The 23,722-nt window shown below is 37.6% G+C and overlaps 1 protein-coding gene across 2 annotated transcripts in view; it reads left to right on the top strand.

The window, feature by feature from the left end:
- SMARCC1 (SWI/SNF related BAF chromatin remodeling complex subunit C1) overlaps positions 1-23,722 on the top strand; it is a 151,021-nt gene that overhangs the window by 47,517 nt on the left and 79,782 nt on the right. For both annotated transcript variants that reach the window (XM_019632499.1, XM_019632493.1), the window contains exons 8-13: positions 6,586-6,711; positions 8,709-8,830; positions 11,427-11,551; positions 15,278-15,337; positions 20,352-20,389; positions 21,355-21,476. In XM_019632499.1, coding sequence (XP_019488044.1) covers positions 6,586-6,711; positions 8,709-8,830; positions 11,427-11,551; positions 15,278-15,337; positions 20,352-20,389; positions 21,355-21,476 — 593 coding nt within the window. The remainder of the gene's footprint in view (positions 1-6,585; positions 6,712-8,708; positions 8,831-11,426; positions 11,552-15,277; positions 15,338-20,351; positions 20,390-21,354; positions 21,477-23,722) is intronic.

Consider the following 23,722-nt stretch of genomic DNA (forward strand, 5'->3'; position numbering starts at 1 on the left):
GCTGCTCAGCTCGGGCTGACTCGAACCACTGTTGCTCAGAGCTCAAACTCTTGAGCGAGCTCTTAACCAACTGAGCCACTCAGCCGGCCCTTGAGCAAGTTCTTAACGAATTGAGCCACTCAGCTGACCCTAAGTTTATTATTCTTATGCAGTCAGATTTCTCCTTTACCTTTTAATTCATCAAGATTTTAGGCAGAGTAATAGTGTTTCCCTGCCTTATGTTTTTGAGGAATTTGCCATTGTTTTCCTTTAGCACTTGTGTAGTTTCACTTTTTACATTTAAATCTGTAATCTCTTGTGAATTTATTCTTGTGTGTGTTAAAAGGAATAGATCTCATTGTGTCTTTTCCAAATGGCTGTCCAATTGTGTATCCATTTATTAAAAAGACCACCTTTGCATAGTGGTTTGAGATACCTTCTTTACTGTATGCTAGATTTCTATATGTAGATGAGTTGTACATATTCTCTTAATATTGTAGATCTGATCTTTTCATTTTTAGCTCCTAAGTAGTTTATCTGTCTTTCTTTCCCTATTTTTTTTCTATTAAATTTTCTAGGCTTCTACTGTTCAAAACTAATCCCAAATGGAGTAGTTTCTCCTTCAGTAAGAATATTTTTCTGCCACATACACCCACAGAAACACACCTTATAGCTTATAAATTTAAAAATATCTATTATGACTTGATTTTTATAACATTTCTGCCATTAAAAGTATTATCTCATTTTAGAGTTAAAACCGCAATACCTGTCCCTGCTGTTAACAAAAATCTGTTTAAACCCAGATTCTGAATTATTCATTAGGGAAGTGTTAAATTTATTTCTAGCAAAGAAAGGTCAAGTTTTAAAAATTCATAATATGTAGACTTGATAATTTTCTTTTTAACCATTCCCTTAGTTTCTCCATATAAAGTTTGCCTCTGGATTACAAATAAATGCTGTAGCCACTTTTAGAGGGTCAGTGTGAGAAACATCTTCTTGATGGACATTTCTGCAGCTTTTACATCCACTGTCCCCATGATTCCTGGGTATAATTCACTGCAATGGCAAGTGCTAATAAGGAGCGGTGCAACTGATAGCATTTGTTTGGCTTTGTTTTAGAAAAATAGAATGGCTTTTAAAAGAAACACTGTAGCTAATAAATGTCCCATCGGCAAGAAAAACAATTATAAATACATTAGATCAGCGATTTTCAAACTTTGTTGATCATGGATCTCCAAGAAAGCAAAATTTAAAACTACTCCCTTGTACATTCAGTTGACATATAACAATTTTCATTAGAAATTTAAATAGTTGTTGAGTATTTGGAATCTATCATATTTAAATACTATTTCTTAGTTGATTCCATGAAATTTAAATACCATTGAGAGTTGTACCCACCATTCTCCATTTTAAAAATAAATGTATATGCTCTTCTTTAAAGGTCAAATATGTTACATATTTTTTCTTGAACCTATATTTTTATTTTACTTAAAACAGAATGTTGCCCTAATGTAATGCTTTTAAATACTTGGTTATCTTATCACTGAAACCCAGGGAAGAAGAGCTAACCATGTGTCTTTAGAATATTTGAACTAGAATTCTTGATTTCATTTTCTATATTTTGTAAAACAATTCCCATATATTATTTTGTTGTTTTAAAGGAAATGTGATTGCTGTGACAAAGATAGCCTTTTATTTTAAATTAAATTGTGAATATAAATATTTCTAAAATATGGGTAATAAAAATGGATCGCAATAAAAGCAAACACCTGTGTACTCACCACTCTTAATAAACAAGAACCTTACCATTAACTTAGAAGCATTCCAAGTGTTTGTCCCATGCCCTGCCTATTTCGAGATAATCATTCTAAGTGTTCTTATCTTTTTCCACTGGGGTCTTACCACATATATGTATTAACTGCACAAAACCTTTTTCAGTTTTCATGTTTCAAAAGCTTTTAATATTAGTGGAGTCAGTATTCTATTCTTTTGTAACTTTCCTTTTTGTTCAGCATTGTATTGTTGAGATTTATCCGTAGTATATGGTAGTGTAAGTAATCTTTTGTATGAGTATGTCACATCCATTGTCATTTGGGTGGGTGTTGTGGTGGTTTTCTGTGTCGGGGTATTATGAGCAATGTCACTGTGAACTTTCTTGAACATACTTCTTGTTATTTTACTTATATTCAGTGGAATCCTGGGTCACAGGGAATATAAACACCTTTTCTAAACAGTGCCATATTGTTTACAAATAGCTGTAAAAATTTATTTTGCCAGGAGTGTTAAGTTTTCTGGATACTCCCTATTCTGGCCAATCCTTGGTATTTTCTGACTTTGTAATATTTGCCTCTCCAGTGTAAGTATTTCATCGTGGTTTTAACTTGTCTTTTTTTTTATTACTAAATAATTTTATCATCTTTAATGAGTTCTTTGGCCATTGGTGTTTCCTCTTCTATGAAGTACTTGTTCCCATCTTTTGTTCTTTTTTCCTTTGCATTGTCTTTTTCTTTTTTCGTGTAGGATTCTTTAGATATTCTGTATACTAACCATCATCAATTATATGTGTTAAAAATACGGTTTCCTAGTAGGTTGCAGTTTGTTTTTTCAGTCCTGAGGTTATGATATTCTCCTACATTGTTTTATAAAGTTCTTTAGTTTTCCTTTTCATATATAGATCTTTAATCCACCTGGAATTAATTTTTTATATGTTATGATGTAGGAAGAAATTTTTTTCCCCATGTGGTGCTAGATCCACTATGTCTTGAAGAAGGAAGGATGTTGAAGTTGGATTCCTCTCCCCACTGATCTATGCCATTTCTGTCAAAAGTAAATTTTTTATACATGTAGAGATGTGTTTTATACATGTAGAGACTGTTAGGTTTCACTAATTTGTCCCTACTTGAATCCTTTCCGTTTTTTCTTCAGTGGTCTCTTGGGTCTTGGGCCTCTGCTTTTTTGTATAAATTTTAGAATCAGCTTGTTGAGGTCTGTATGAAATTTGGGATTTTATTAGGAATTAAATTGAATCTGTAGAACAATTTAGAGAAAACTGACACCTTTACAATATTAACACTCTCAAACTGTGGATGTGATTTATCTCCCAACTGATTTATTGTATATTTTTCAGTAAAGTAACATAATTTTCTTCACACTTCATAGATCATCTTAAGAATGATCACATAGTAATTAAGATGTTTTTGGAGACATTTTTCTCCCTTAAATTTCACATATGGAGCATCAGTTGGATAAAACTAATTTTACTTTTTTACAAGAGTGGCAAATTATAGCCCATTATGGCAAATAATAACCACCTGTTTTTGTATATAAATTTTCATTGGATTACTGCCACTCTGTTTTATTATGTATTGCCTATGGCTGCTTTCGCACTATAGCAGCTAAGTTGAGTCGTTGGGACAGAGACTATATGGTTTGCACGCCTAAAATGTTTACTATGTGACCCCTAAGAAAAAGTTTACTAACCCCTGCTATACATATTGCCCCATTACCTTCAGTGATTTCAAAAAAAAAAACCCAAAATTTAAAATCTACCTTTAAATAAGTAATCTAAGGACTTATATCCAAACCAGTCTCTTACTGGTTTAATAAGAGTTTCTTCAGTTTATTATTGAAAACTTGACAGAATGTGAAATCTGTTCTCTAATATCAGAACTACTTAGCTTCCACAATGGCCTAACAGTTTCAAACAGATGTATCTTCATGTATAGTCAGATGAGGTGTGTTCCACACCTATCTAGTCAAACAGAGTAAGTTGTTCCTTGGGGGGGAAAAATGTTGATTAAAGGAATAAAGTATATGACTCATGAGCCATATGACATGGTAAATTACTACCAAAGGATTTTTAGAAACATGTTTTCCTAAAGCTCATAGTGTCAGAAATTTAGGACTGGGATTGATAGAAGAATTTACCATGATACCATTTTATTGGTAAGGAAACTGGACTCTAGAAGTTAGGTACATTTGCCCAGTGCCACAGACCCTATTATGTTATTCTGACCCCAGGCTATTTTTATGAAAAAGGTAATAATAGTATGGTGGTTTAAGAGCTTAGATAGAATTCAGTGCAAATCCAAGCTTTGCCTCTAGGTAGGTATGTAACTGGGCAGCTTACTTGACACTCTTGTTTGTTGATTTGGACAAGTAGAGAGGTGAACACTTGCATTGCTTTATCATGCTTAGGAGAATTAAATGAGATCAGACACTCAAGGCGGTCAGCAGAGTGCCTGGCACAAACTCTTGTTAGCGGGCCGGCTGAGTGGCGCATTGGTTAAGAACTGGCTTGGGATGTCAGAGGGCCCCCCGGTTTGGATCCCACATATGAGGGCCAGTGACACTGCCCTCCACAGCTAAGATGCTGAACAACAGCTCGACCTGGAGCTGTGCTGCCGTAGGTCGCCGGCGACGGCATAGGCTGCTGTCCCCTGCTGCAGTGGATTGCCATAAGCTACCATGTGTAGCTGGCAGCCAGCGTGAGCGGCTAGCAGCCACTGTGAGCGGCCGTCCAGAGGCCGGCGATTGATCTGCCTCGCCCAGGAAGAGCGCAATGATGATGCCAGCTTGGGCCAGTGAAGCAACATCCTCCACAACTAGACTGAAGAACAAACCAACAGCAACTTGTCTGTTCCCCTTCCCCAATTCCCCAGCACTGTTCCCCTCCCCCAATTCCCCAGTAAAAATCTTTAAAAAAAAAAAAACTTGTTACCTGTCCTAACAGACTTTCTCAAAGGATTTCCATCAAGCTTTCCTGGATAGTAAAGAATGTGCAGTGTGACTATTCAGCTCTGCTTTTACAATATGTACAGTTAACACTCTGGAAAACACGTCTGTTTTTAAATACTATGATGTATTTTATAAAACATTATTGATACGCTGGTCTTTAACACAGTCACACATACCTTTCAGTAGATTTTCTTTCTCTAATTAGCTTAAGGTTTCTCATGTATTCTATGTATACCCTTCCCATAATTTGTACATACAGGAGTCTTCACTTTACATTATTTAATGTCTTATTTTCTCTTTGATCGGGTCTTTTGTGTTTGTGTGTGTTATTGTGTAACTAGTTGTGGGGAGAGCAGAGGCATGTAGTCAGATGGGTGTCATTCTTAAATCAATATATGATTGCGACCAACTTCTTATCCCCCTCCACTTATTTAAATTAAAAAAAAGGGCATTGGGGAGCTTAGATTGACAAAATATTTTCTTTAGAAAGTCCATGCTGTCTTCTAGCAATTGCCATGTTGTAGCCTTTTTTTACTTCTAGGAAGCCTTCATAGGTGTAGTTGCTGCTTTCTTTGCTCTCATGATAATATTTTAATGGTTCTTAACCAGGCATGTTAATTGCAACACACACATACACATCCCTACAACCATAACTGGAGATGTGAACAGCAGTCCCACACAGGTAGGAATTGTCTAGTCTCAATTCCAGTTGTGTTCCCCTTGAGGAAATCTGTTGGATATAAAGGAATATTATACAGGCTAGTTCTGTGGTTGAAATATTTACCTATGTCTATATCTGTACAACATCCAGAGGACTTTGTATTTTACTAATTCTTAGAAATATTAACAGAAAAGCAGGAGAAGTGGCTGTGTAAAGGGCTGGGAAGAACCTGGAATCTGACTCTCACCTCCCTGTCCCGGCCCCAGCCTCATCTGTCACTGAAAGGTCTCCATGGAGCACTGTGTGTACTGGATGTGACTTAGCGATAGGTCTCTGTAAATGTCATCTTACCGTTGCTTAGAGTATCGTTGCATGCATATACCTAGAGACAGACTTTGTGCCTAGAGCAATGACTGTGTTTGGCCTTGTGCTGTTGGATGTTTTTATCAGTGATTTTCATGACGGTAAAGATGCCGTGATTAATGAAATAGGCCAGACAAGGACAAATACTGCATGGCATCCCTTATACATGGAACCTAAGAGAAAAAAAAAAATGAAGAAAAACTGCTAGAAACAGAGTAGAAAAGTGGTTGCCAGGGAGCTGGGGGAAAATAGAGGTTGGTAAAAAGTACCAGCTATAAAATGAATAAGGTCTGAGACTGCAGTGTAAATCATTAGTGACTGTAATTGATAACACTGTACTTACTGTATAACTGAAATTTGCTAAAAGTAGAACTTAAATGTTCTTTCACACACAAAAATAAATATGTGAGGTGAAGGACATGTTAATTAACTAGATGGGGGAATCCTTTCACAATGTATACTTAAATTACCACAGTGTATGCCTTGATTATCTTAATGTTTTGTCAATTATACCTCAGTAAAACTGAATTGAAGAAAAAAAATATGGCATAATTGTCAAATGAAGGGTCTTAATTATCAAAATCTCAGTACACAAAACCAGTGATGCTTTCTTACCCTGTTTATTCTGTAAAAGACATGGAATAAAAATTAGATGGTTAAAGTGGCCACTCACATGTCATTGCTCGTTTGATGTTCTTTATTTGTTTTATGCAGTTGAGGATTTGAGAATAGTAAATCAGCTTCTTTCCTTTTAAATACTTTCAAAGCTTTCCTTTTCAGTACTTTTAAATACTTCAAGTGATTTTATTATTTATGTAGATAGTCATGCTTTGATGTGGTTTTAGGTTCATGCAAAATGGATTTTGGACACTGATGTTTTCAACGAGTGGATGAATGAAGAGGATTATGAGGTGGATGAGAACAGGAAGCCTGTGAGTTTCCGTCAGCGAATTCCAACAAAGAATGAAGAGGTATTTGGTTTGGCACCATTTCTCTCCACTAGGCGCTTCTTCTTTCTTGGCCTGAATGTTCTTAAATATTCATTGATAACCTGTCACATATGCACTATGGTGCATCAGCCCTCACGTAAGTGTACGTGAAAGTTACTAAGTGGCCGTATGGCCATCTCAGGACCTGCCATTCCCAGAAAGGGGCCATGAAACAGCTCAGGGTCACTAAGATTTAAAGTGGCCCATGTAGTATGATTTTGTTCAACGAAAGGTACAGCTGGTTTCATTCTCTAGATCTTGAGTTTTAAATTTTGTATGCCAAATATCATCACAGGATAATTGAACTAAGGGAAAACTTCAGTTTTAATATTTTTAACAGTTTTGTTAATCCACATACAGTAGTTAGTATAAAGTATAGGTTTAAAGATCTCAAAGTCATAGTTCAGTCCTTTTTTGAAGAGGGTAGACTTTGATATTTAAAACTAATCCTTTAAGAAGCCCAACCACATAAATATTTACTATCTATGATCCCTTACAAGTTCCACATTGTGAGGTGTGTGTGTCACTAGAGGAAGTTCTGAGACTGAGAAGAAGGCTTAGATATGTTCGTGTTAGGTTTGTAACAACTTTAGCTAGAGACCTATGATTCTAAATTCCTTTTCAATGGGGAAATTTGAATTTTGGGGTTTTGTTTTCTATTTTAGTTTTTTTGAAAAACCTTAGAGACAGATACACTTTAACCATTACCTTAGAAAGTAGTTCTTTTCATACTGGTTTTCAGCCCTGTGACTTTCTAAAATTTCTTTGTCACACTACATGTATTCTTTATTTTTGTGAAAAACATTTTAAGACTGGGTCTTTTTCAAATTCTTTCATTTTTAGTTTGTCCTTATTTGCTTTGGAATTTCACTTAAAAATTTTTTATTTTAGCCCATCTCATATGCCTATATATTTGTTTTCCCTTAATGTAGTTCAAATTAAGTATATTGTGTCATTAGGAATATTTCAGTTTCTATATCACGTTATTCAACTGGCTTGTTCCTGTTCAGCCCTGTTGAGATTTAGATGGTTTGTTTATTCGTTCACTTACATTTAGGGAAATTATATAAAAATTGATTTAATATCTCTTAAAAATTTTAACATTAGACTTACTATACTAATGAAAGGTGTGTGTAGTTTAGATTTTCTTTAAAGCTTCTCTTAGGGCTTGTAAGATGCAATATGTTCCCTATTTGAGATTACAGAGATGCTGAAAAGAAACAAGTAGTGTCAGAGAAAATGAATATTCAGTTGATATTTTCATCTCTGATTTATTTTTTATTTTTTATTTTTGGCACCTCCAGTGCAATACTTGGGATCAATTTAGGTTTTTGCTATGTTATGGTTTGTTTGATTAAATTGGCATTTACCAACTACAGGTTGACTTTTGCATATTGATACGTATCCTGCAACTCTGTTGAACACATTGATTAGCTCTGGTAATTGTTTTGTGGGTTCCTTAGGGCTATTTAATGTCATCTGCTAGTAGGGAGAGTTTACTTCTACAGGTTGACTTTTATTTTGTAAATTGCAATCTTAACATTTTTGTATCATAAAGTTATCTCTCATTACTTTCACTGATGAATCAGGAGTAGTGTCTGGTACATTTTCACAAGCTCATTTAGCCTTTCTCTGTATTTCATTAATTTAATAGCATGTGTTTCGTATTTTCCCAGTAGTTTCTGAAAATGCTTTTCATCTGAAGCACAGAATGGGAACAGGAGCAGTTTTTAGTTGTGTGGGGTTTGGGCATATCTGTATTGTAGCATAGTTTGAATACCTGTGGGATGGTGTTGACATTTCCATTGGTGATGCATCAACTGAAAGGTGTCCCCGGATGCTTAATGATGTGCCTTTTGTTTGCTCTGAGCCTGTGGGTTTGTTACTGTCTTGTGAAAACTCACCTTTTAACAAGGGTTTGTAGAAACTGAGACGTCAGCAAAGCTGGCTGATATTTATTTCCATTTACTTCTTCCTAGCCAGTCAGAAGTCCAGAGAGAAGAGATAGAAAAGCATCATCTAATGCTCGGAAGAGGAAACATTCGCCTTCCCCTCCGCCTCCCACAGCCACAGAATCACGGAAGAAGAGTGGGAAGAAAGGGTAAGAACTGCAGCGTGATTCAAAGGGCATTAAAACAAACTCCAAAGGCCTTCTAGATTTTTACCTTTACACTGGAAGTTTTGCTGAAAGGAAGTCTTACTTTGACTTGATTGCAAGTCTGCTTTGATAGTTCATTTTTGTAATGGGTGGTTATCTGATGGGTATCTCATGCCGTATTTATACAAAGCACCCTAAATACAATCGTTTGTGGCTCGTAAGGAACTTAAGAAATCACATTACCATAGTTATCATCAGTATCTCTTGCTCTGATTTTACTACCTGTCCCATTTGTGTTCAAAATGACTCGTACAGGGCATGAACCTGTGACTGATGTTTTGCAGAGTGCGACAAGGCAGTACCTTGTTTAGAGTATTACATTTGTACTAGTGAATCTGGCTTGAGTAGAGCTCTTGGTTTCTGTTGAATAGGTGGTGGTTGTGGGGATTAAAAGAGACTTTAAAGTTCTCGCATAGTGCCTGGCCTGCAGTAGTGGATACTTAGTAAGTGGTAGATAATAATTTATTATTATATTGTAAGTAGATAATAATATCAGGGTTGTCTAGCTTAAAATAATTTTTACAAAATTCATAAATAATATAATGAACCAGCCACAGTCATAGAAAAGATTTTTTCTTTTTCTTTTTTTTTTTTTTTTAAGATTTTTATTGGGGAATTGGGGGGATGGGAACAGTGCTGGGGAATTGGGGGAAGGGGAAGAGGCAAGCTGCTGTCGTTTTTTGTTCTTCAATCTAGTTGTGGAGGATGTTGCTTCACTGGCTCAAGTTGGCACCATCATTGCGCTCTGCTTTGGCGAGGCAGATCAGTCGCTGGCTTCTGGACGGCCGCTCACTGCGGCTACTGGCCGCTCACGCTGGCTGCTGGCTACATACGGTAGCCCATGGCAACCCACTGCCACAGGGAGTGCAGCCTACGCCGTCGCCGGCGACTCATGGCAGCCCAGCTCCAGGTTGAGCTGTTGCTCAGCATCTTAGCTGTGGAGGGCAGTGTCACTGGCCCTCACATGTGGGATCCGAACCGGGGCCCTCTGGCATCCCAAGCGAGCTCTCAACCATCGCGCCACTCGGCCGGCCCAAGATTTTATTTTCTTTATTTCTTTATTTCTGTATTTTCACAATACAGCCACATGTATTGTGACAAAAGTTAAAACTGCAAAAATAGATTTTTCTTCAGGTTATTTTTGGGGGTAACCTTATTTCTTAAATTTCTAATCTGAATCATGCCGTTCAGAGATTTCAGAGTTACCTGAGATCCTGTTGAAGAAGCTTGAAATCAGATGTGCCACTCTTCCCACGTAGGGGCTAAGATGGGGTGCCAGGACACTGGTGGTCACTGAACCAAGGCGTAAAGTCCAGGAGGCTCACAGTGGTGGCATTTAGCCTCTACTCTTTAGTGGAAAATCCACCCATGAGTTTCCCTTTACTTGGCTATATCTGCCTTCTAATGAGCAGGCTTTGCTCATTTTAAGTTTCCCCTTAGAACTCTGTATTAATATTAACCAAAATGTACTGAAACCTGTTTTCCTAGTGTGTTATTCCCCTTTCCTGCATCTTTTCTTTCCTTTTTAAATATCTTCTTTCCCCATCACTTTTAGGTTCATAGGCCTTTTAAAAATTGTCATGTAAGTTTTATTTGAAAATTTTCACGTGTATACCTTATTCTACCTCTACCAACATGTTGTCTGTGTTAGAAGAGAGCTTTGAGTATTCTCTCGGCAATGTAAGGAGGACTCAGGCTGGTGCATCCTGTGTTTCTCCCTTCCTACTGTCACCTTTCAGTGTACTATACTACCCGTTCCTTCCTAATACACGTGATTTTTTTTTATGTCTTTATGCCTTTACTTATCATACTGAAACATGCCTACTGCTTGGTAAATGGTTACTGTTCCCAACATTCAGCTTAACTGTCACCTTCAAGTTGGAGTAACTCTTTCTCTGAGCTTAACTGTTTCTTGGTATTTTTATCCATTTTTCTGTATTGGTATGCATCACATTTAATGAGTTATCCTGTACCCTTTGTAATTCATCAAAGTAAGGAATTACTCTGTTTTTGTTCCCATCCTAGCATGCTTTCTGGCATGTATTAGCTTTAAAAATATATATTGATTTGACTGAATTGGTGGTGAAAGAGCAATAATGACAATTTTTACAAAAAGAATTACTGTCATCCTAAGTGATCCTACTTTGCAGTTCCTGGTATTTGGATGATAAAAAGAACCAGGAAAATACAGTTGTGTATCTTTGAGCAAATATCTTATGTCAGTGATTGCTTATGATCTTGGATAAAATATGTGCCATATTTGTTTATGTTTTATGTTTTTTTAACACTAATTTAAGCCCCTTTTTAGGATATGGTCTGCAATTTGTATAGCAGGGTTTCAGTCCATTTTCTATGCCCAATAACTTCTATTTCCTTTTTGGCTGTAATTTGGAGACTGTATCTAATTTGTTTTCTTTTGTCTTTTAAAGTGATTCTGAGCATAGATTCTAACAACAGTGAAAGTAAAGCCTCTGAAATTGCTTACTATAAGTAGCTATAATCAGTCTGATTTATTTTTCATATGCCTTGTATGTTTTAGCCAGGCTAGTCTTTATGGGAAGCGCAGAAATCAGAAAGAGGAAGATGAGCAAGAAGATCTTACCAAGGACATGGAAGACCCAACGCCTGTACCCAACATCGAGGAAGTGGTACTTCCAAAAAACGGTCTGTATCCTGCCTAGATTAGGAGAGTGTTAGACATGATCGAATCATTCCCAGCAGTGCCATGGGATGGTTGGTTTCTTGCCCTGTGTCCCCATTTCTCAACTTTCAAGTATGAATAGATTCCCCCTTTTAATGTTAACATTTTTGAAATTTTCTCTTTCCCAGTCTTTTGGTGTACTTTTTCCATTTATTTGAGAAAATACACTGTGACCAAAAAGTTCTCTAAATTAGTAACTTGAATGCTTTAAAATTAATCTTTAAAAACCCCAACAGAATGAATATATGTGAGAAAAAATGGAGTACTTATCTATGTACAATTTAAAGTGTTTGAATCAGTTTTTGGAAGTAGGATGTTACACTCTTTGAACTGTGATTGTGGATTTGCCAATTTTTTTCTTTATTCCTGTTAAGTATTTTTCATGTACTTTTGAAGCTCTGCTGTTTAAAGGCATATTACAAGTACATGTAGGATCATCATGTCCTGATGCACTGACCCTTGTGTCATGTCTGTATGTGCTTGTGTTGACGTCTAAGTATTCTCTGATAATAACGAAGCGTCATCTAACCACATCCTTTTTTAAATTTCTGCGTTTTAGTTTTTATTAGTCTTCTGTTGTATATCATAGTTTTAATTGAGAGGTACCTCACATAGCATAAAATTCACCATTTTAAAGTGTACACTTCAGTGTTTTTTAGTATATTCATTATGTTGTGCAGCCATCACCACTCTTAATTCCAGCACATTTACATCCCTTGCAAAGAACCCCCTTACCCATTTGTGTTAGTCCAAATTATCCCTTTCCCCATACCCTGAAACCACTGTTCTACTTTCTTTCTTATTCGCTGTTTGTTTTTTAGCTACTTTTTTCCTAGTGGTTGCTCTAGGTATTAAATATATATCCTTAATTTAGTAAATCTATTTAAAATTACTATTGTCTAGTTGAGAGAAAAATGTGTGAAATTTACCATAAAATAATTTGTGCCCTCTCCTGTCTTTTGTGATGTTTTCATATATTTTACTTCCACATGTGTTATAATACTCACTTCTTTTTTATTTTTTTTAATATTTTTTTTTTTTATTGGGGAATTAGGGGCATGGGAACAGCACTGGGGAATTGGGGGAAGGGGAACAGACAAGTTGCTGTCATTTTGTTCTTCAATCTAGTTATGGAGGACGTTGCTTAACTGGCCCAAGTTGGCATCATCATTGCGCTCTTCCCGAGCGAGGCAGATCAGTCGCTGGCTTCTGGACAGCCGCTCACTGCGGCTGCTGGCCACTCACGCTGGCTGCTGGTCACACACGGTAGCCCATGGCAACCCACTGCCACAGGGGCTGCAGCCTATGCCGTCGCCGGCGACTCATGGCAGCCCAGCTCCAGGTGGAGCTGTTGTTCAGCATCTTAGCTGTAGAGGGCAGTGTCACTGGCCCTCATATGTGGGATCCGAACCGGGGCCCTCTGGCATCCCAAGCCAGTTCTTTACCGTTGCACCACTCGGCCGGCCCTCACTTCTTTTTTTATTGGTCGTTCTTTTTTTTTTTTTTTTTTTTAGCAGTCACTTGCATTTAAAAATTTTTAAATAATGAAAAATACAATCTAGGGCCCGGCCGTGTGGCTCAGTTGGTTAAGAGTTGCCTTAAGAGCGTGAGCTCTGAGCAACAGGGCCGCCGGTTCGATTCCCACATGGGCCAGTGATGCTGCGCCTGAGCTGAGCTGTCGCTGAGCTGCCAACAGGTGGCAGGATGACTCAGGTGGTGTAACAACAAAATTACCTGTTCGTGGTGGGCTATGCCCACTTGCAACTAAGACTGAGCTCGGCATCTTGAGCTGAGCTGCTGCCCACATGGCTCAGTGGATAGAGCATGCGCTCTTAACAACAAGGCTGCTGGTTCGACTCCCACATGGGATGGTGGTTACGCTCACCTGCAACTAAGATTGAACACAGCACCTTGAGCTTAGAGGCCACGAGCTGCTGACGGGCAGCCAGATGGCAACTGGTGCCCTCTACAACAAAGATTGAAGAACAACAATTTGACTGGTCCCCTCCCCTAATTCTCCAACACTGTTCCCCTCCCCCAATTCTCCAATAAAATCTTTAAAAAAAAAAAAGAAAAGAAAAATACAATCTATAATGTTATATACATTTCTAAGAATTATTGCCTTGTGTAAAATTGGGCACTAGAAATCATACAAATGTATTTTTAAGGTCATATGGAAGAAAATATTTATAAAAGTAATCAAAAGATTTGCTTTAAATAAAAGAGCTATAAAGGTGGTAGTAGTCCTAACAGATACCTAAACTGTAAAGCTATAATAATTTTAAAAAATATGGTTTGGACACAGGAATGGATGACTCCATCAGGAATAGGGTGACCAATTTAAATATAGACCCATATGTTTATGAATTTCATTTATTGTGAATTGGGCAATGCAAGTCAGTTTGCAAAAGACCAAACAAATTATTCCATAAATATTTTTGGCAAATTTTAGTATTCTTTGTATCATATATCATATAATTCAGATAATCCAGGTGGATTAAAATACTAAATATTTTTTTAAAACTGTAAAATTAACTTTAAAGTACTAATGCACTTTAAAGAAGTGTGAGCCTTGGAGAAAATATTCATTAACCTATTTAGCAAAGAATTAGAACCCTAAATATGTATAAAGATTCTTAAACCTCATAGAGTAAAGGGCAATGTATTAAGTACTAGTAATTTTGTAAAAAATACAAGGCCAATAAATGTGTGAAAAGATGCTCAACGTCACTTAACCAAGGATATGTAAATTATTAAAGTGTGTTCAGTCATCAAATTTTCAAAACTTAAATGAGTCCCAAAATACAAATGTTTTGAGAAAGTGGGTACTTCAAATGCTGTTATTAGTGGCAGTATAAATTGATGTAGTCACTTAACACAATTTGGCTATATCTATTAAATTTAAAATGTGTATATCCAGTAGCATTTTTAATTTCAGAGTCCATCTTAAATAATTACATGCATGTGTAATGGTAAGTATAAAAGAATGTTGATTATAGAATAGTGAAAATTTGAAAATAAACCATTTCTATCAATATAGAGCTACTTTATGATCTACGCATGAACACACTGGACCTATTAAAAATGAAAAGGGGGCATCCCAGTCACCTCATTTTGAGAGCTGTAACTTTCTGCTGTAATAGAACTATCCTCCTCTACAAACTTTAAAAAAAAAAAAAAAAGAAAGATATAATGTAACTAAAAATTCTTACATGGAAATATTACACTGTCATGTGAGAAAATTGGAGTGCTAAGGACAGTATGAATAGCATTTATATAAGATTTTTTTAACTCAAAATATGTTTCAAAATCCACATAGATGTATAAAATGTATCAGTTCTCCCTCAGTTTATCTATCTGAATGAATGGCACTAAAATGGGAATCATGCACAAAAAACTTAATAAAAATATTTTTAGGAATCGGATCAAAAGGTTCGTTTCATATTTTGCTCTGTATTGCTTTTATGATGAAAAATATTGGTGCTTTGGTAATTAATTACAAATGTGTAGTGCGTTACATTAAGTGGTAATGCTTCTTAGCAGGCCCTTGGGTTCACATGAAGGTGAGTACTGCATGGGGGTGCAATTGCAGTGAGATTCATGCAAAATTTAATCATATCCTGTTGTTTCCTTCTTAAAAACGAGTAGAACTTTTCCCCTGAAACATGATTCTTTTTTTTTCTTTCTAGTAAATCCAAAGAAGGATAGTGAAAATACACCTGTTAAAGGAGGAACTGTAGCCGATCTAGGTAAAGCCCCAAACATCTATATGCTTCTATGTTGTTTTCTGTCTTGGATATATCATCAGCTCCTCTGATACGTTTTTCTTTACTGAGAGATGTTGCTTTCAGTTGCTGTGCTCACCCACGCAGATATTAACTGTGGCTACTTTCAGTACCATTGTGGATTGGTGTGCTACCATATTAGGCAATTTAATTTCTAACAATCCATTCCTTCCAGTAATAGTGACCTGTCCCTCTCGCAGCATAATATTTTCTTGCAAACTGGCAAACGTGGTAATATTGTACCTATATCAGAATTTGAGTTTTAAAGAAATTCTGATATAGGTGCAATATAAAGTTTAATTTATAAACTAGGCACAGTAAGAGATTAACAACAACCATAGTAAAATAGAACAGTCATAACAATATACTATAATAAAAGTTATGTGACTGTAGTCTGTTTTTCTCTCTCTGATAACTGTTTTGATAAACGAGACAGCTACTAAGCAGCGAACAGGCAGGTATGTAAAGAGTAGATGTGCTGCACAAGTGGATGACTCATGGCCCAGGCGGGCTTGGGCAGGGTGGCATCAGATTTTTTCATGCTACTCAGAATGGCCCACAATTTAAAATTTGTTTATTTCTGAAATTTTCCATGTAGTATTTTAGGACAGTGTTGGATTGGGGTGGGACTGCTGTACATGAAAAACAAGATGCTGTCAAAACATATCTACCTTAATTGCTTTTAGCATTATTATTTTTTTTAAGATTTTTTTATTGCGGAACTGGGGGAGTAGAATAGCGTTGGGGAATCAGGGAAGGAGAACAGACAAGTTGCTGTCCTTTCCTTTTTTTTTTTTCTTTTTTAAGCTGAACTATCCTGCCACCTATTGGCAGCTCAGCTCAGGCCGGGAATCGAACCACTATTGCTCAGAGTTCACACTCTTGAGCAAGCTCTTAACCAACTGAGCCACTCAGCCGGCCCAACAAGTTGTTGTCCTTGTGTTCTTCAGTCTAGTTGTGGAGGACCGTCGCTTCACTGGCCTGTGTTGGTATTATCATTGCACTCTTCCTGGGTGAGGCAGTCACTCGCTGGCTGCTCACAGCAGCTAATAAAGCTCATGCCAGCTGCTGGCCAGCCCCACTGCAGCCTATGCCGTCGCCGGCAACTTATGGCAGCCCAGCTCCAGGTCGAGCTGTTGTTCACCATCTTAGCTGTAGAGAGCACAGCGTCACTTGCCTGTATGTGGGATCTGAACCCGAGCCCTGCTGCTCAGAGCTGGTGTCCCAAGCCAACTCCTAACCAATGTGCCACTCAGCCAGCCCCCTTTTAACATTATTAATAGAATAGAGATCCTAAATAACTTAATAATTTACATTCTCCATAAACTTACATTGCCCATTCTACAGCTGGCACTTACCCACTGAATCAAAAGCCAAGGAAGTAAAAACTAACTATAAGCCGTCTTTCATTTTGTATTCTCAGTAAAGAAGTGACAGGGTAGAAGATTGGTAAGACTTGATACTTTTCCCTGGGACAATTTATTAAACAGAACAGTAGTTTATATATATATATATATTTATTTATTTATTTATTTTTTTTAGCTGAGCCATCCCGCCACCTGTTGGCAGCTCCGCGGCTGCTCAGCTCGGGCTGACTCGAACCACTGTTGCTCAGAGCTCAAACTCTTGAGCGAGCTCTTAACCAACTGAGCCACTCAGCCGGCCCCTGTAGTTTATATTTTTAAGTATATCTCCTGAAAAGGAATCAGTGTCTAGTTTTAAGGGAGCAGATAATTGTCCTTATAAAAGTAAGGTACCTATTAGAACTATCAGAAGATTCTAATTTAAGTCAATTTTAGGAAAAGGATAGGAGTCCCAACAGGATTATATATGTTTTCATATATGTGTATATATGAAAGCTCTTTTGTGTTTGTGAACCTTGAAGTTCAAGTCGGGAGTGTTGTAGCTGAAGATGCTGCTGGTCACAGCTGGAGAGCTAGGGTCTATGGGATTTGAAACTGTTATTCTGGCCTTTCATCCGGGACCACCAGGCTTCCCATGTATCATTTAAGCCCCTGGCTTTCTGCATCAGCCCTAACCTGAATCATACCAAGGCGTTTGATCTGCTCACTAGGAATTGTTCACAGACTGTTTTTTTGGGGTGGGGGGGTGGACAGCCATGGTCATTGGTTACACATTGCTTTCATGCTACAGTGGCATAGTTGACTCTTTTAAGGAGGGCACAGCTCACAGTGGCCCATGCGGGGCTCGAACTGGCAAACTTTGTGTGATCAGCACTACGCTTTAACCAACTGAGCTAACTGGTCACCTCCAGACTTGTTTTTTTAACTGATTCCTATTCTGCCTTACGTGCCACCTAGCTAACTGTACCTAGTCCTTTTTTATAGCTCACAAAGGGCAAGATCCAGGGGCTGAGGTGAGAGGGCTTTTGGCCACTTCAGGAAAGAGGAAGAGAACATTTATTGAGTATTATCATTTAGGAATCAGTAAGAAGGATGTTCTTATTCTGTATTATCAGATAGTTGACTTCCACTGGGTTCCAAGACCACCTCAGGGATGGAAATGTCAAACTCAAATTAAATGGTATATTATGAATAGAGAGAGATCAAGTTGTGCTACTGCCATCTGATGAGAAGTTGATTATCCTTTGGTTTACCAAGATCCAAAGGACAAAAAATTGATTTTTGACAGCCTTACCTAGATTTCTATCTTACCCACTTCCTAGAAAGAGAAAGAAAAGTCCCTGTGCACAGCTGGGTGACTCACGTTGGTAGTTAGTACCGTAGTATACCACACTCGGAATCTGCTGTTCCTGTAGGCAGGTGTTTGTCTCTAACTTACAGATCACAACAGTGTCCATCTTTATGTCGCATGAGTACCTGCCAGGTATCATTCTACATGTGTTTTCATTTCACCGTAAAAACACTTTCGCCCTGTTTTATTGATCAGGAAATGGAGACTGGAGGGGTTCAGTACCATTTTAAGCGTACAGCTAGCTATTAATTCAGTGGCAGAGCACAGGTTCCGATCCAGGCCTGTCTGACCCATGCCTTCTCCTCTCATGCTGTGCTTGTTTCGCAGCCTGTATTCATGCTCAGAGTGGCCTTCCAATTTTGTGAAGTCATCAAGTGCATCCCTACCTGAGTCCCTTTGATCTGGCTGCTTTCTGCCTGTGGAAGGCTTGTTATGTCCTTCTCTTCCCATGTTTTAGCTTAAGTGCTAGCTTTCCAGAGAGGCTCCCCTCTGGGTGCTCTGAAGGGTCCACCGACCCCGTCTCTCTCCAAATTACATCACTTTGCTTTTATTTTCCATATGGCGATTTCATCATCTGATATCTTATTTTCTCTTCCATCCCCTGCCACTGCTAACTAGAATGTAAGCGCCATCAAGACAGGGACCTTTTCTTGTTCATCATTGTGTCCTTGGCACTTGGACAGTGGCTGGCACATATTAACCTGTTTATATCTTCCAAAGTACAGGTTGGCAAACTTCTGAAAAGAGCCAGATAGTGTATATACTCGGTGTTGGTGGGCCCAGTGTTCCCTGTCACAACTCATCAACTTTGCCATTGTAGTGCAGATGTAGTCATGGATAACTGTGTGAACAAGTGATCATGGCTTATTCCAGGAAAACTTTTATTTATGCACACTGAAATTGAAATGTCAGTCATTTTCATGTGTCATGATATATTCTTCTATTGATTTTCTTTTTCAACCATTTAAAAAATGTAAAAACTGTTTGTCCCTTGCAGGTGCTATGGGAACCCCCAGGCCATTCCCAGGTTTCTGTAGGACTCACGGGATTTAGCATATAGTTTGTACTCACAGCTAACATATAATGGCTACATAGGAAGTATAAACAGGCAGATCATAGGGAAAATGACACAGAGTGCATGCAGTTATTTTTATGCTCTGTCCCTCACATGTGGGGTAACATAGAGTACACTCTTCCTGCAGCAACAAAAATGCAGCAACGCATATGCACGGTTTCTGCCCAGAGAAGCCCAGTAGAGGGTCTACGGCCAGTGTTTTTTGGGGAGTTCTTGGTTATGTCGGGTACTCTCTGCCTAGCACCAGAATTTCAGGCTCCCGGAAGTAAAGCAAGAGCTGCTCATCAGGCATGTTGTTTGCACGGTCCAAGCATAGTTAAACCACCTTCTTATCAGGTGACTGTTGACTAGGAACTCACTGAGTCAAATTCCCAGATTCCATACAAAAAGAGGCAGTGGGCCAGACTTGGCCTGTGGGCTAGAGATTGCTGGCTGCTGGTCTAAACAGCTTATTTACAACTTTTCAAATAGCAGATTCTTGGAATATGTGTTAAATGAGTAAATTAAAAAGTGACTTTCCCATGTTCTCTTTGAACTTCACAGTGCCCTAGTCACTGCCAACATCATAATTATTTAAAAAAAAAATGTTACAGGAACTTAATGTAATTATTTGTGCCTGAATCTCTTACGCTTTTTACACTGGCACTTGAACTTTTCATGGTGGAAATCAGCTGCTTAGTTTAAATTACATGGGTTTGCTCCTGTCCTTTTGCAAGGCCAGCATTTAGGTCGTGGAGTCCCCTATCCTCAGAAGGTATCAACACTTGTACCAGGACTTTGTCTGTAGGGAATGATTATAACCTCTTTCCTTACTCCACATTCTTCACACACTTCCTCTGGGATTTAAAATGTCATTACTTTGTTTCACCAAACCTCAGGAGGCAAGAGTCCTAATCAAGCCCCTTACCTGTTATTAAGCAAGATCATGACTAAGGTAGTAGCGCGAGCAGTAATTAATTACAAATTCCCTATTGTTGGAAATTTTTAGTTATTTATGCTTTGAATTTCTATTCACCTCTGTGCTTGTGTGTACAGTACTAATTTACTGAATTATTTGAGGTGAATTTGCTTTAATACCCTATTTCCTTTTCTCTAGTATCAGTTACTTAAACCTTAAAGTTTCTGTGTAACCCGAACAGCATTTACCTGTTTTTCAAATAAAATAAATGATGTGTTTTGATTTCACAGATGAGCAGGATGAAGAAACAGTCACAACAGGAGGCAAGGTAACGACTGAGTCCGACCGGTGCTGGGGAAACTCGGCCGGGCCTGTGGAGTGAGTGCGAGGAACACTGAGTTAGAAGCGTCCTTAGAAATAGTCTGCTTGGAGGCCCTTTACAATCTTTTATTTCTTTTTTAATATACCCCAAAATAATGTGTGTTTCTTGACCCCCGAAATTTTATCAAAAGGAACTTTTGTCTTCCCAGATAGTGTACCCAAGGAAGCAGTGGTTTTGAAATTACTGTGTTAGCAAAACCAGGTTTTTAGGTGGAATCATTTGCAAAACCTGCATAATTGATATTCTGATAAAAATCAGAGGTAATTGTTTGTAGTGGAAGTGATTGAGAGTGTAGGCCCTGTAGTTGGACTACCTGGAGTTAGATCTAGGCTGTACCTTACTAGTTCTCTGCTTGATTTTCTCATCCACAATGCAGGCGGTAAATAATACCTGATGGTGTTCTTGTCGGGACTGAATGAGAGAATGTGCCATAGCCGTTAGCACATACATAGTGCTCAGTCTTTGGGACAGGGGAAACCTTGTCATTATGCCTTATTAGTGTCTTCGAGTCACCCCCTTACAAGTAACTTGAGAACTGTTAATAGTAATTTAGGTTTGTGGTCCTATGATTAGGTAAAATTGGACAAGTACGAAGCAAGCCATTGTGTAAAATTTTCGGGCTGTGATCCTGAATTCCTCATTGTAGAAACAGCCTTTGTTTAACTTGATGTTTAATCTTATGAGACATTTACCGTCTCTGTGTAAAAGGGAGGAATAAATCTGCTATGTCATCTGGACATCTTGTTGAAGGCACCTTAAAAATTGTGAAAGGCAGGCTTTACTTGAAATTTGTTTTTCGTGGTATTGGATGAGCTTGCTTCATTTTCTGTAACGTAATATCAGATGTTTGAAAGCTGTTCATATTTCTCTGTAGTTCCCTCTTTCTCTGAACTTTGGTTTCTTTTCTGTAGGAAGATGAAGATCCCAGCAAAAGTGATCAGAGTCGGTCAGTTGACCCTGGTGAAGATAATGTGACAGAGCAGACCAATCACATCATTATTCCTAGCTATGCATCATGGTTTGATTATAACTGGTGAGTGGTCACTTACACCTGTCAGGGTGGTACTGAGGAGTGGGAACACGTTCCTTGAAATCACACTGCCATTCTGCCCAAGTGCCCAAATCAGAAATCACGTCACACTGGATGAAGGAAGGTGGAAAGTGATTTTAACTTTGGAATGTGTTCTTTAAAATAATTTCAGAATGGAAACTAAATTACGTTGTAATAGTTGTAAAATTTTGTAAGCATGAACCTAACTCAGTTGGAATCAGCTATAACTCAGGCAAATGCTTGAATGTTTAATTATATTGATATATATTATGTGATTTTGAAACATATAAAGAATTTGTCTCACTGCCCAGTAATGGCTTCATTTTAATAGGGAATATTTTCACATTAGGAGGCTTTTCACTTACAAACTCTCCATGGAAAAGAGGTCAGGAAGACAGACCTCCTTAGCATCCTCCTGTTACTCACCACAAACACTGTGGCACCATCGGAGCATGGTTGGAAATAACTGCAGTCCTCATGGGGTGTAGTTCATAGCGGGCTGGGTTTTGTTTGTTTCGTTTGTTATTTTTACACATATGTACCAGAGCTTACCCCTCCAAATAGACGTTAGCTTCTTTAAGGTGCTTCCATTGGAAGGTTGTGTTGTGTGCTTGCTTCAGTGGTGCTGCCCTGAGTTGGAATCTTGTTTGGATATTTTGTTTGCTCTTAGTGATTATCACACTATCGTTCTTTAAGGATAGATGTGATTTTAACTACATATACATATGTATGATTTAGAAATCTTTAGAAACCAATTTAAAGGACTAGGGTGGGTATAGTTCACTTAAACTATACCTTAGTTTTATTCAAAACCACAAGTTATGTCTCTACTACTGAGACTTTTCTGCATTCCTCCTTTAAAACCTACTCTGAAGGCTGTTCCTAAATATTTTGAATAAGTAGAAGCTGGAACAGAATAAGTACATAGCTCTTCCTTGTAGGTCTTTTTTTTTCATTACATTGATTATTCTGTTAAATTATTTTTAAATATAGAAATATCTCGGTGTTGTTATTATTTGTAATTACATGTTAAGATTCAGACTGCCTCAGGACACACCTGAGAAACTAGCATTCTTTTCCTCTAAAATTAAAAAAAGGGGAAAGCCATAACAGCAAATGACTTTGTAGGTTTTTATAGGTTACAGAAATACTTTGATTTACACAGTAACCTTTGCATGTCACAAAGCATGCATGCTGTTGGGATAGTGGTGGTATTAGCTATATCCCTATTGTATGCATGAGATAATTACTGCTTCACTCCAAGTGTTCCACAGTTGCCGAGTTGACAATTGGAAGAACTCAGGTTTCCTGATTCTGAATTCCCCGTTTCTCCCACTGATTGACTTATTCTCAGAACCTAAGGAATCAGCTGCCAGCACTTCAAACATAGATGCTGAAAAACAAAGTGCTTGGGATTAAACATTCTTGTGTGTTTTGTTCTTGGTGAATATAGAAATTTTTTTGGTGGGCTCTTCTCACAGTTAAAACAATGAGAGGTATATTAAAACGATATAATTAAATTGCTGACAGTTATTCTTTTTATAGTAAAACTTAGAAAGTCATTATACATATATCTATATAACATTAATTCATTTTAGAAATTATCTTTCTAGAATTTTGCAGGTAATTTATAGTATTTGGTAGTGCAGATCCAGTTCAGACGATGTAAATGTTACCAAATAATGAAAGAGCGAATGCTTTGCTTTCAGTTATATTTGCTGTTTCCTGTGTGACCAGTACATGTTGCCTATCTAGGAAGCCACTGAGAAACTAAAATATGTCATTAGGAAAAGCATTTATTAGTATTAGTGTCAAAACCTTTGTGCTAGACATATGGTTGGTTTATTTGTATAGTGTGTTACGTCTGATAAATGGTCTCTACACTGCTTATCACCTGTAACATTTTATAAAATTCTCAGTGACTTTATCTAAATTTTAAAAATTCTGTGATCTTTTTAAAAGTAGTAAATCACTGGAATAATTTTAAAATTCAATTCACCACAAAGGTTCTGAGAGCTGAACAGAAAGGTGCATTGATGTTAAGACCCTGAGAAACTGATTATTATAAATTCCATTGTTTTTTGGCCAGTTATTCATTTTATCAGTTTGTTGCAATGCCAGCTAGTATGATTTTCGTCAGTCAGTTTCCAAAGAATGTCTTGTCATGATGTATTATGAAAACATAAAATCTATAGCTTTCTTTTTTTTTTTTTTTTTTTTAAGATTTT

The sequence above is a fragment of the Hipposideros armiger genome, unplaced genomic scaffold, assembly GCF_001890085.2.
Source record: "Hipposideros armiger isolate ML-2016 unplaced genomic scaffold, ASM189008v1 scaffold_18, whole genome shotgun sequence".
Classification (NCBI taxonomy): domain Eukaryota; kingdom Metazoa; phylum Chordata; class Mammalia; order Chiroptera; family Hipposideridae; genus Hipposideros; species Hipposideros armiger.